This window comes from Lepus europaeus, chromosome 18 (genome assembly GCF_033115175.1).
Source record: "Lepus europaeus isolate LE1 chromosome 18, mLepTim1.pri, whole genome shotgun sequence".
Taxonomy (NCBI): Eukaryota; Metazoa; Chordata; class Mammalia; order Lagomorpha; family Leporidae; genus Lepus; species Lepus europaeus.
This window is the reverse complement of record NC_084844.1, coordinates 35215498-35229752: the sequence shown is the minus strand read 5'-3', so window position 1 is coordinate 35229752 and position 14255 is coordinate 35215498. Positions and strand designations below refer to the sequence as shown.

At 43.3% G+C, this 14255-nt stretch overlaps 1 protein-coding gene across 1 annotated transcript in view; it reads right to left on the bottom strand.

The window, feature by feature from the left end:
* Window positions 1–14255, bottom strand: part of INTS2 (integrator complex subunit 2) — a 67463-nt gene that overhangs the window by 36116 nt on the left and 17092 nt on the right. The window contains 5 exon segments of the mRNA XM_062215822.1: window positions 212–346; window positions 1620–1688; window positions 3842–3956; window positions 4042–4113; window positions 12807–12932. Of these exon segments, the coding sequence (XP_062071806.1) occupies window positions 212–346; window positions 1620–1688; window positions 3842–3956; window positions 4042–4113; window positions 12807–12932 (517 nt within the window).

Genomic DNA, 14255 nt, shown 5'->3' with positions numbered 1-14255 from the left:
AACATTCATTTTCTAAGTAATATTTATACTGTTTCAGAAATCTGAAATTAGGTTCCTAATTACCATGGCTACATACATGACTTGTATCACAGCCTGGCAGCACATTTTTCATACCCAAAACAAACAGTAAAGGCCCACAAATTGGAACAGAATTAGCTGGGGAAAAAGCATTAACTAGGGCTAAATTTTCAAAATAAATTTAAGATCATACTTTTATTGACACTTTGTGCTTGGTAAAGGAACGACTCCTGAGAAGCTGGTAAATACAATGGATAGGCAAAAACCCAGTGATGTTGGCACTCAGGTTACTCGTAACAGGGACTCGAACTGCATGAGCTGTAACAACCTAGCAGGAAAAAACAGCATTAATACATATAGTTAAACCAAATCTAAACTTATTTTTACCAGAGAGGATTAGTAGATAAACTATTAGTACTCAAATGTACTCCCTACAAATGATAACAATTAATTATTCCTAATTTTAATTCTTTTGAATGATGAAAAAGCATACATTCAGTGATTTATAAAGTTCTCTATTTTTTTTGCATTTAAACATAGATACATGCACAGCAATGCAAAAAGGTAAAAACCCCAAAAGTAGGAATCATATAATCTGGGCTCACTGGCTTTGGAGGAGTTACTTTATCATTGGAATCTATTTTTACATCTACAAAATAGAATACTGCTTTACCTGCCTCAAAGGATTGTTGGGGGGGGGGGGGAGTCTTTTAGGAAATGCATTATGTAAATGACATTTCCTAAATGTAAATTTCCATTATGTAAATGACATTTGGGACCAGCGTTGTGGCATAGCAGGTAAAGCCGCCACCTGCAACACCAGCATCCCATATGGGCACTGGTTTGTGTCCCAGCTGCTCTACTTCTCATTCAGTTCTCTGCTAATAACCTGCAGAAGGTACTGGAGGATAACCCAGGTGTTTGGGCCCTTGCATCCACATGGGAGACTTGGAAGAAACTCCTGGCTTTCGTCTGGCTCAGCCCTGGCCATTGTGGCCATTTGGAGAGTAAACTATCAAGTGAAAGATGGAAGATATATCTGTCTCTCCCTCTCTTTTTGCAACTCTGCCTTTCAAGCAAATAAAAATGGATGTTAAGAAAAAAGATGTCATTCATAGACCTCTAAGTGTCTGTCAAAGATTCCCCTCAGGGGCCGATGTTGTGGCATAGCAGGCAAAGCTGCCGCCTACAGAACCAAAATCCCATATGGGCGCCAGTTCTTGTCCCAGCTGTTCCTGCTAACAGCCTGGGAAAAACAGAAGACGGCCCAAGTATTTGGGCCCCTGATATCCACGTGGGAGATCTGGATGAAGCTCCTGACTCTTGGCTTTGGCCTAGGCCAGCCCTAGCCATTGTGGTTATTTGGGAAGTGAACCAGCAGATGCAAGACCAATCATTCTCGTTTTCTCTCTCTCTCTCTCTCTCTCTCTCTCTCTCTCTCTCTCTCCCCTTGACTTTCAAATAAATAATAAACCTTAAAAGAAAGAAGTTAAAAAGGAATGGAGAAAGGCTATTCTATTCTCTTAACATGAAATATACAAGTTTCCCCACAAAGGTATTGTAAAAGAAAAGTTAAATAAATAAGAATAAAAGAAAAATACCTGTTCAGTAAAAATTTCCTGTGTGAAGATAGTCTTCATTCTGCTCAAGGAGCTTGGCTTAATTACAATCTAAAATAACCAAAAGAATTACAACAGCACGTAAAAATCCAATACATGAAGCACAACTTACTCTGGTGCTTTTATTATCTAAAATGGCTGGGCTCATATAAAATTTAGTATTCACATGTAAGTACACGGGACTGGTGCTGTGCCGCAGCAGGTTAGCACCCTGGCCCGAAGCACCAGCATCCCATTTCAGCACCAGTTCGAGACATGGCTGCTCCATTTCTGATCCAGCTCTCTGCTGTGGCCTAGGAAAGCAGTAGAAGTTGGCCCAACTCCTTGGGTCCCTTCACCCATGTGGGAGACACAGAGGAAGCTCCTGGTACCTGGCTTCAGATTGGCGCATCTCTAGCCATTGCGGCCAATTGGGGAGTGAACCAGCAGATGGAAGACCTCTCTACCTTTCCTCTCTCTGTTTAACTCTGACTTTCAAATAAATAAATATTAAAAAAAAAAAAAGTAAGTACACACTCTGCTTCAGAAATAATGTCTCAAACCCAACATTAAAGTGTGTTTTCCCTCAGAAACAGAATCAATATAAAAACAGCTTTCTACAGAAAAATTAGGATACTAAAAGAGTTCTTCTCACAAAGAAAACAATCAAAACCCACAGATTTGAAAAACTACAGTTTTACTTGTAAACAAAGAAGTACAAAATAAGTAAAAACATTCTTCATCAAATTTACAAAGACTAAGAAAAATGGCAATGCCTAGTAACAGTGAGAGTTTACAAGCACAGAATTTCTCATTCAGCAACAGGGACAGTTAAACTGGGTCATCTTTCTGAAAGGTAATCGGGCAATGAAACACCTCATCATAATCATACTCCTTAGTCAACTGCCTTCAGGAACTTTACCCTAAGGAATCAACCTGGTAAGCATATGAAGACATAGTTGTGTGAATACCTGTATGCAAGTGAAGGGTCTCAAAAAGCTTCTAAAGTGTTTATTAAAAAAAAAGTAGGGCCGGCGCCGTGGCGCAATAGGCTAATCCTCCACTTAGCAACGCCGGCACACCGGGTTCTAGTCCCGGTAGGGGCACCAGATTCTGTCCCGGTTGCCCCTCTTCCAGGCCAGCTCTCTGCTGTGGCCCGGGAGTGCAGTAGAGGATGGCCCAAGTGCTTGGGTCCTACACCCCATGGGAGACCAAGAGAAGCACCTGGCTCCTGACTTCGGATCAGCACAGTGCGCCAGCCACAGCATGCCAGCTGTGGCGGCCATTTGAGGGTGAACCAACGGCAAAAAGGAAGACCTTTCTCTCTGTCTCTCTCTCACTGTCCACTCTGCCTGTCAAAAAAAAAAAAAAAAAAAGAAAGAAAGAAAAAAGTAGACATGGATTTAAAAATTTTTGCATCAAAATAAGCTTGCTTTTTAATTCTACTTTTGCACATACTTTGTGAAGTACCCTCAGAGTTATATAAAATCCCACTGTAGGGCCAGCGTTGTGGCACAGCAGATAAAAGGCACTGGTTGGAGTCCCAAGTGCTCCACTTGCAATCCAGCTCCCTGCTAACAGCCTGGGAAAGAAGAGCAGTTGGCTCAAGTGCCTGTAGTATAGCTGATATTTCTGAATGACAGAATTAGATTTTTCCTCTTTTTTTGTACTTTCCAAGCTTTCTGCACTGGACATTTATAATTCTTTCTTTTTTCTTTTTCTTTTTCTTTTTTTTTTTTTTTTTGACAGGCAGAGTGGACAGTGAGAGAGAGAGAGAGACAGAGAGAAAGGTGTTCTTTTGCCATTGGTTCACCCCTCAATGCGCTGATCCGAAGCCAGTAGCCAGGTGCTTCCTCCTGGTCTCCCATGTGGCTGCAGGGCCCAAGCACTTGGGTCATTCTCCACTGCACTCCCAGGCCACAGCAAAGAGCTGGACTGGAACAGGGGCAACCGGGACAGAATCCGGCGCCCCGACCGGGACTAGAACCCGGTGTGCCAGCGCCACAAGGTAGAGGATTAGCCTATTGAGATGCGGCACCAGCCTATAATTCTTACAAATAAGTGTTCTCCAAGTGCATTTTTTCTAGGAGCTCATGATAAAACTTAAAACTATCAAAAAAATTAAAATTGCACAAATGAAAACAATCTATTTACTTGACACTACAATAACATGTCCAGCTTAGAAGCACTTTCTTTTAGAAAGAAGATTAAAAAAACAAAATTACCTTCATCCCCAAAGTGGAACAGACTAAGTCAATGATGGCACTAAGCTGGTTGCTGTGAAAGTACATGGCCACCAACAATAACATCTCCCCAAACGAGGCAGACACACCTGAAGTGCTGTGAAAACAGAAAAGAAAATACAGATTTCCAAAAAGAATGAGAAAAGCTTTCTAGCTAACTGAAACAAATCAAGTCATCTTACCTCTCAAAGTAAGCTTCTTCTTTTATCATCCAACTTAGCCACACCACCATTAGTTGCTCCTGCTCAGGTGTACTACAGAAAACAGACCAGTGTGTTACTGGTTTAAATGAAATACAACAGCAACAGATTAAGAAAGCATTCTGAAATAAATTTTGGTAGGAATCAGTACTTCCTTTCCTACTTTAAAACATCAAACCAAATTAATTGCTGGCTAAATCAAGCCACTGTCACTCAGATATGAAGTGGCAGTTCCAGAGGTCAAGGATGGGGATCTCTGTTTTCCACAAATCTCAACAGTCACAACCTCTCCAGGTCTTAGTTACTGCATTTGCAAATTAGAGACAATGCACTTTGTCACATTCCTTAGAAAAGCAAATATCTTTTGGGATTAAAATGTTAAAAACGTTATCAATAACTGATTTTTTGTTTATTTATTTGAAAGGTAAAGTTACAGAGGCTGGGGGGTAGAGAGAGATTTTTCATCCATTGGTTCACTCCCCAAATGGCTGCAGTGGCCAGAGCTGGGCCAGGACAAAGCCAGGGCCCAGGAGATTCATCTGGGTTTCTCACATCAGTGCTGGGGTCCTAGAACTTATGCTATGTTCTGCTGCTTTCCCAAGTGCCCTAGCAGGGAGCTGGATCAGAAGTGGAGCAGCCAGGGCTCGAACCAGCACCCATATGGAATGCCTGAGTCTCAGGATGCAGCTTAACCCATTAAGCCACAACGCCAGCCTGATACTGATTTCATATATAAAAAAAAAAATTTAGTAACAAATTCGAGCATCAAAAGATCACAAATTTAGTACTAAAAAATGACAAGCTAGTTCATCTGTTCCCTGAAAAATGAAATTTAATTTACAGAAACCTTGAGCTTAGAATTCAATTATAGAGTAATAAATGAGGACTAGGCATGAAACAAGAGGGGCCAGTGTTGTGGTGCAGCCACCAGCGAAGCAATATCCCATATAAGCACCAGTTCAAATCTCAGTTGCTCCATTTCCTATTGGAAAAGCAGAAGATGGCCCAAGTGCTTGGGCCCCTGCCACCCACAATGATAGACCTAGATGGAGTTCCAGGCTCCTGGCTTTGGTCTGGCCCAGCCCTAGCCAGTGCAGCCATTTGAGGAGTGAACCTGCAAATGGAAAACTTCTCTCTATAACCCTGCCTTTCCAAAAATAAGTAAATCTTTAAAAAAGAAAAAAATATGAGGAAGAAGAAACAAGATAGCCAGGGGCCGGCACCGCAGCTCACTATGCTAATCCTCCACTTGCGGCCCAGGGACCCTGGGTTCTAGTCCCGGTCGGGGCGCCGGATTCTGTCCTGGTTGCTCCTATTCCAGTCCAGCTCTCTGCTGTGGCCCGGGAAGGCAGTGGAGGATGGCCAAAGTGCTTGGGCCCTGCACCCGCATGGGAGACCAGGAGGAAGCACCTGGCTCCTGGCTTCGGATCTGCGCGAAGCGGCCATTTGGGGGGTGAACCAACGGAAAAGGAAGACCTTTCTCTCTTTTTCTAACTCTGCCTGTGAAAAAAAAAAAAAAAAAAAAACAACAAGACAGCCACGAACTCCTGACAGAGAAATGACAGTCCCAAGCAGCTTAGGAGTTAAGAGTGAAAGAGAAAAAAAACAGAAACGTTGACAGTCTAAATATAAATAGAAGACCTCAAATCACCTCCTCCATTCTATACAACCAGGTGAAAATCCCTCCCCCAGGAAAGAAACGACTGGCAATTATTTTCTGGAGATGGAAAACTACATGTGTGAAGTAACAGACAAGCATATACATATATATAAAATACCATTCTGAAAGTAGGAGAATTAAGTGGGAGATTATGTTTTTAAGATTTATTTATTTGGTCGGCGCCATGGCTTAACAGGCTAATCCTCCACCTTGCGGCGCCAGCACACCAGGTTCTAGTCCCGGTCGGGGCGCCGCTTCCTATCCTGGTTGTCCCTCTTCCAGGCCAGCTCTCTGCTATGGCCCGGGAAGGCAGTGGAGGATGGCCCAAGTGCTTGGGCCCTGTACCCACATGAGAGACCAGGAGGAAGCACCTGGCTCCTGGCTTCGGATCAGCAAGATGCGCCAGCCACAGCGGCCATTGGAGGGTGAACCAATGGCAAAAGGAAGACCTTTCTCTCTCTCTCTCTCACTATCCACTCTGCCTGTCAAAAAATAAATAAATAAACAAATAAAAGATTTATTTATTTGAGAACAGAGTTATAGAAAGAGAGAGGGAGAGACAGCAAGAGAGGTCTTCCATCTGCTGGTTCACTCCCCAAATGGCCACAATGCTGGAGTTGGGCTGATCTGAAGCCAAGAGCCAGAAGCTTCTTCTGGGTCTCCCATGTGGGTGCAGGAACTTAGCAACTGGACCATCTTCCACTGCTTTTCCGAGCCATTAGCAGGGAGCTAGATCAGAAGTGGAGTAGCCAGTACTGGAACCAGTGCCCATATGGGATGCCGATGCCACAGGCAAAAGCTTAACCTACTATGCCACAGGACCAGCCCCAGTGGGAGATTATATTGCAAGCTGAGTTCTACAAACCTTTAATCCTTCCTTGCTAATACTGTTTATGTAACACACAATTATTCTTAGGTGTTTAAATTTAATTGAAAAGTGATCCCTGTTAAATATAAGAGTGGGAATAAGAGAGCAGGAGCTGTAAAGTTCGGCACATGCTCACTCGGACTTACCCCTAATGGTAGAGCTAGAAACATGCCAGGGGATCCCAAGTCAATCCCATCAAGGTGGCATGTACCAATGGCATCTTACTAGTCAAAATGATAAGTTTAAGTTCATAATTGATCATAATGATAGCATTAAGTGTCAAAGGGATCACATAAACAAGATTTAGTGTCTGCTAATAACTGATAGAATTAAAATGGAGAGAACAATCCAACATGGGAAGCGGGATATACAGCAGACCCATAGAACGACAGATGCCCAAAGAGCACTCTGGCCTCAGAATCAGCTCTTAAGGCATTTGAATCCGGCTAAAAAGCCCATGAGAGTTTCTCAGGCATGGAAAGCCAAGACACTGTGGCAAAAGAATGACCTAAATGAAAGATCTCTGTGAGTGAGATCCCAGCGGAAAGAACAGTCCATCAAAAAAGGAGGTACCTTTCTCTGAAGGGAGGAGAGAACTTCCACTTTGATTATGGCCTTGTCTAAATAAGGTCAGAGTTTGTGAACTCAAGAGGCTTCCATAGCCTTGGCAGCTCATGACAAGAGCCTCGAGTGATTACTGACGTCATAAATAAGAGTGTCAATTGTTAAATCAACAACAGGAGTCACTGTGCACTTACTCCCCATGCAGGATCTCTGTCCTTAATGTGTTGTACTATGCGAATTAACAGTAAAACTACTACTCAAACAGTACTTTATACTATGTGTATCCGTGTGGGTGCAAACTGTTGAAATCTTTACTTAGTACATACTAAGTTGATCTTCTGTATATAAAGATAATTGAAAATTAATCTTAATGAAGAATGGGATGGGAGAGGGAGTGGGTGATGGTATGGTTGCGGGTGGGAAGGAGGTTCTGGGGGGAAAAGCCGCTATAATCCAAAAGTTGTACTTTCAAAATTTATATTTATTAAATAAAAGTTAAAAAATTAAAAAAAAAATTTTTTTAATTTTAAAAACACTATTTATGGATTTCTAGACAGGCCTTCACTCTCCAGGCAAGACAGGAGTCTACTCCAGAACTCTGATCAGCCCTGGATGTTGCGGCCATTTGGGGAGTAAACGGGCAGATAGAAGATCTCTCCTCTCTCTCTAGCTCTGCCTTTCAAATAAATAAATAAATCCTTAAAAAAAAAAACAAATAGGCCGGCGCTGTGGCTCAACAGGCTAATCCTCCACCTTGCGGCGCCGGCACACGGGGTTCTAGTCCCGGTTGGGGCGCCGGATTCTGTCCTGGTTGCCCCTCTTCCAGGCCAGCTCTCTGCTATGGCCTGGGAAGGCAGTGGAGGATGGCCCAAGTCCTTGGGCCCTGCACCCGCATGGGAGACCAGGAGAAGCACCTGGCTCCTGGCTTCGGATCAGCAAGATGCGCCAGCCGCAGCGGCCATTAAAGGGTGAACCAACGGCAAAAAGGAAGACCTTTCTCTCTGTCTCTCTCTCTCACTATCCACTCTGCCTGTCAAAATAAATAAATAAAAAAATAAAAGAAAATGTCCTGAAATCAGATTGTGGTAATGGTTGTTTAACTCTGTAAATACAAGGATACCTCAAAAGATTCATGGGAAAGTGGAATTAAAATACAGGTTTGTTTGGATGCAAAATATTTGATATCCATGAATACTTTTTTCACAATATATATTTTCCATTAACTTTTTGAAGTATTCTCATATAATAAAACACTGAATTGTACACTGCACATGGGTGAATTTTATGCTATTAAATTAGATTGCAATAAAGCTGTTTAAAAAAAAAAAAAGCAGAAGACAAAAGTAAGGCACAAGAGAAAGATGATCATTTAGGGGTAGATGTTGAGGCACAATGGGTTAAGCCCTTGCTTGGGATGCCCACATCCCATGTCAGAGGATCAGAGTTGGAGTCCTACCTTCATTTATTTTTTTAACATTTATTTATGTTATTTGAAAATCAGTGTTATGGACAGAGAGGGGGAAACAAAGCACAGAAAGAGATCTTCCATCTGCCTGTTCACGCCTGAGATGGCCACAACATCCAGGGCTGAGCCAGGCCAAAGCCAGGAGCTAGGAGCTTCATCTGGGTGTCCCACATGGGTGCAGGGGCCCAAGCACTTGGGCCATCCTCTGCTGCTTTCCCAAACACATTAGCAAGGAGCTGGATCAGAAGCAGAGTAACTAGGATGTGAACCAGCCCCCACATGGGATGCCAGTGTTGCTGACAGCAGCTTTACCACAGCCCTGGCCCCCGCTACCTTCATTTTCTATGCAGCTTCCTGCTAACGTGTACCCTAGAGGGTTTTAAATGATGGCCCAAGAAATTGGATCCCTGACATCAATATGGGAGATCCAAATGCAGTTCCAGGTTCCTGGCTTTTGCCTGTTCCAGCCCTCTCTGTAGCAGCCATTTGGGGAGTGAACCAGTAGATACAAGATATCTCTGGGGCTGGCACTGTGGTACAGCAAGTTAAGCTGCCACCTATGACACTGGCATCCTCAAAGAGCTCCAGTTCGAATGCTGGCTGCTCTACTTCCAACCCAGCTTCCTGCTAATGCACCTGGGAAACACGGGAAGATAGTCCAACTGCTTGGGTCTCTGCTACTCACAAGGGAGACCCAGATGGAGTTTCAGGTTCCTGGCTTCAGCCTGGATCAGCCTTGGCCAATGCAGCTATTTGGGGGATGAACAAGCAGATAAAAGATATCTCTCTCTCTCCTCTGTATGTCTCCCCTCCTTTCAAATAAATAATCTCAACAAAAAAAAGAAAAAGAAAAAGAAATCTTTGTCACTCTTCTTCCTTTCAAATACATACATAAATAAATCTTTTTAAAAAATAAGCAGGGACAGGCATTGTGGCACAATGGGCTAAACCACCACTTGCAATCTCATATTGTAGTGGTGCTTTGGATCCTAGCTACTCCACTACCACCCAGCTTCCTGCTAAAGTACCTGGGAAAGCAGCAGATGATGTCTCAAGTGCTTGGATTCCAGCTACCTGTATGAAAGACCTGAATAGAATTCTGGATGCCTGACTTTAGGCTGGCACAGCTCTGGCCACTGCTGGCATTCAGGGAATGAAATAGCAGAAGCAAGATATCTCTGTCATTGTGCCTCTCAAATAATTAAAATGAATCTTTAGAAATAAACAAATATAAATAAATATATAATTATTAAGGCAAAATATTTTACAAGAAATCATCTTTTACATAGCTGAGCTCTCAGTAGTGCTTTATACAATAATATAAATTATTTTTTTTTTTTTTTGACAGGCAGAGTGGACAGTGAGAGAGACAGAGAGAAAGGCCTTCCTTTGCTGTTGGTTCACCCTCCAATGGCCACCGCAGCCGGCGCGCTGCGGCCTTCACACTGTGCCGATCCGAACACAGGAGCCAAGCAGGGCTGGGTGCAGGGCCCAAGCACTTGGGCCATTCTCCACTGCACTCCCGGGCCATAGCAGAGAGCTGGCCTGGAAGAGGGGCAACCGGGACAGAATCCAATGCCCCGACTGGGACTAGAACCTGGGGTGCCGGCGCCGCAAGGTGGAGAATTAGCCTGTTGAGCCACGGCGCCGGCCATAAATTATTATTGATCTAATAAAAATCACTGTTAACTGTACTGGCAAAATGGGAAAATAGGAAGGATGGTACCAGAGCCGTGGCGTAGCAGGTAAAGCCACCAGCTGCAGTGCTGGCATCCCATATGGACACCTGTTCAAGATCCAGCTGCTCCACTTCTGATCCAAGCTCCCTACTAATATGCCTGAGAAAGCAGTAGAAGATGGCCCAAGTCCTTGAGCCCCTGCACCCATGTGAGAGACCCAGAAGAAGCTCCAGGACCCTGGCTTCCAACAGGCCCAGCTCTAGCCATTGTGGCCATTTGGGGAGTAAACTAGCAGATGGAAGACCTCTCTCACTGTGCCTCTTTGTAACTCTTCCTTTCAAATAAATAATAAATCAATCTTTAAAAAAATCAAAAAAGAAAATAGGAAGGATGTATGGATATGTTTAGGACAGAATTAAATCCTCATCTTTAACAGTGGGAACTCAACAAGTAATACTTAAAAGAACAAAATCAGGATGTATAAAATACAAATATGCTATTAAAAATTTAGTAGCAAAATGCAAAAGAATCAACCAAGAGGCCAGCACTGTGGCACAGTAAAATAAACTGCTGCCTAGGATGACGGCATCTAATGTAGAATGCTGGTTTGAGTCCTGGGTACTGTACTTCCAATCCAGCTCCCTGCTAATGTGACTGGGAAAACAGCAGAAGATGGCCCAAGTATTTGGGTCCCCACCACCCATGTGGGAGACCCAGATGAAGTTCTGAGCTCCTGGAATCAGCTTGGACCAGCCCTGGGTACTGTAGCATCTGGGAAAGGAACCAGCAGAAGATCTCTCTCTCCCTCTCCCTCTCTCTTTCTCTGCCTTTCAAATAAATAAATCTTAATAAAAGAAAATCACCCAAAACAAGGGAAAGAACTGCCCTAGGAAAGGGGAAACAGAGAGGAGGGGAGTAAGGGCTGTTACTAGCCTTAACAAATCTTGAAGAACTATTTTAATTCCATTAAACGGTGTTCATGGGAAACTCTGATAATGACAAAATGAGACATAAATATCTTTTTATTAAGATACTATGATCATGGGCCGGTGCTGTGGCACAGTGGGATAAAGCCTTGGCCTGCAGAGCTAGCATCCCATATGGGCGCTGGTTGGGAGCTTTGGCTACTCCACTTCTGATCCAGCTCCCTGTGAATGTACCTGGGAAAGCAGTAGAATACGGCCCAAGTGCTTGGGCCCCTGCACCCACAAGAGACCTGGAAGAAGCTCCTGGCTCTTGGCTTCGACCTGGCCTAGCCCCAGTTGTTGCAGCCATTTGGGGAGAACCAGAAGATTAAATTGAAGTTCTCTATTTCTTTTCCTTTTCTTTTTTTAAAGTCTTCAGAAGATTTATTTATTTACTTGAGAGGTAGAGTTACATGACAGGGGAAGACAGAAACAGACCTCTCTCTCTGTCTCTACACCTCTCTGTAACTCTGTCTTTCAAACAAATAAAACAAATCTTTAAAAACAAAAAAAAGCTGGGGCTGGGAAGAGAGTGGGAGGAGGGATGAGAAAGGGCACAAAGGAACCACTGGACATGCTTATTTTCTTGACTGGGGTGATAGTTTCCTGGGTGTGTGTAGATGTCCAAATAGCCAATTGTACCCTGGCTGTACATACAAGTGACTGTCAATTAAACCTTAAAATGGAATAAAGAAGCCACATGGCTTATTAGCTAACAACAACAACAACAAAAAGATACTATGACTGCCCACACCTATGCCAATTTTTTTTTTTTTTTTTGGACAGGCAGAGTGGACAGTGAGAGAGAGAGAGAAAGGTCTTCCTTTTTGCCGTTGGTTCACCCTCCAATGGCCACTGTGGCCGGCGCACCACGCTGATCTGAAGGCAGGAGCCAGGTGCTTCTCCTGGTCTCCCATGCGGGTGCAGGGCCCAAGCACTTAGGCCATCCTCCACTGCCTTCCTGGGCCATAGCAGAGAGCTGGCCTGGAAGAGGGGCAACCGGGACAGAATCCGGCACCCCGACCAGGACTAGAACCTGGTGTGCCGGCGCCGCTAGGCGGAGGATTAGCCTATTGAGCCACGGCGCCGGCCTAAACTATGCCAATTTTTGTAGTAAGCTTTAATCTAACATCATATATGCACTTGTTAAAAATACTTTGCTTGCTTTCTTTGAAAGAGAGAGCAAGAGAGAGGGAGAAAGAGAGAGAGAGATCTTACATCAGCTGGTTCACTTTCCAAATGGTCACAACAAGCAGGGTTGGACTAGGCTGAAGCTAGAAGCCTGGTATTCCATCTTGGTCTCCCACGTGGATGGCACAAAGACAGGTGCTTGGGCCATCATCTGTTGCTTCCCAGTCACACCAGCAGGAAGGCAGATCAGAAACAGAGCAGCTGGGACTCAAACCTGCACTCTGATATGGGATGCTGGCATTACAACGAGCAGCTCAATTCGCAGTTCCACTATACTGGCCCCTATTCATGCATTTTAGTAAGTAAATAAAAGTAGACCTAGAAAAAACAGAGAGCAAGTTATATAGTAAGGTACCTGACAAGTGTAGAAAAGGCCAGCAGCATACAAAAGGAAAGTGAAACAAAGCGAACCCCAGCTGGTGTAGCAGGAGGACGGCTGGTCATCAACTGGAGTAACTGTTCAGCTTCCTCCTCAGTCGGTCTGAAAAGGAATACATTATTAGGCTTCACTTTTTTAAGTAGGGGTAAGAAAGCATGAACTTCCCATCAGTTTTACTTTTCAGAAGCAAATTTTTAATTTTACAATGATACCTCACTAGTTACAAAATATTTGCCTTCTTAAGTTGTTCAAATCAAAAGCAATGGGGCCAGTGTTGTGGTGCAGCAGTAAGTCACAGCTTACAATGCCAGTATTCCATAGTGGAGTGTGGTTCAAACCCTGGCTGCTCCACTTCTGATCTAGCTCCTTGCTAAAGCACCTGGGAAAGCAGCAGAGCCCCTGCCACTCAAATGGGAGAACTGGATGGAGTTCTGGGCTCTGGTTTCAGCCTGGTCTAGCCCTACCTATTACAGCCAGCAGATGGAACCTATCTTTCTCTATCTTTCTCTCTCTCTCTCTCTGTCCCTCTCCCTTTCTCTCTGTCACTTTGCCTTACAAATAAATAAAATGAATCATTAAAAAAGAAAAAAGTGTCGAGAAATTGCAACTGCAGGGTTAATCCTCAGACACAAATATAGGTAATCCTCATTTTGCCCAGTAATGTAGGACCATAAAAATGACCAAGCAAGCTGAAACCATGCAACACGATTTTAATAATGAAGGGTACAAACTACAATTATTTTCTGACCTTTAAAATTGTCAAAATACTCCAAACTCTGTCAGTTATAATGCATGGCGATATGGAAAACAACAATAAAACTAATAGTTATATGACACTCTGTAATTGAAAACATTACAAACAGTGGGAATTAGAATGCTTTATTCCTTTGTAAAATCCTCATTGAAGAGTGGTTTGAATAGCCATTGCTTTTTTCATTTCATAATTTATCATACACACTAAGCATCCTCTCTGTGCCTTGGTGAATTGTCGTACCCCTTCTAAGTTTGGGTCACCTCCCAAGAATTTATCCTTTATACTTTTACTCATGAAATAGCAGATAGCTCTTTTAATGTGAAATTTCTGCCAGTATCACACCATCTAGGATACTATCATCCTTTTGTCACAATCACTTTTCCCATGACTGTAAACAAGTCTGTCTTCACTAAGTTCTTCTGGCTATATATCTACACTCACATGGTGGGAGTGTCAACATTCTCACAGTTATTTCTTCAGTTTATGTTTGATTTAAGTGCCATTTTTTGGCTCATTGCTACATTCATATTGCACAGTTTCTTCGTTCCATTATCTGTTCTAAATGATCTCACAGATCATTCACTACAGTTATGCAAGACTGGGGTAAAATCATAGGTATCGTCATACTATCATTAGAAGTGGATAAATTTCTCTGGCCCCTCTCATATTTA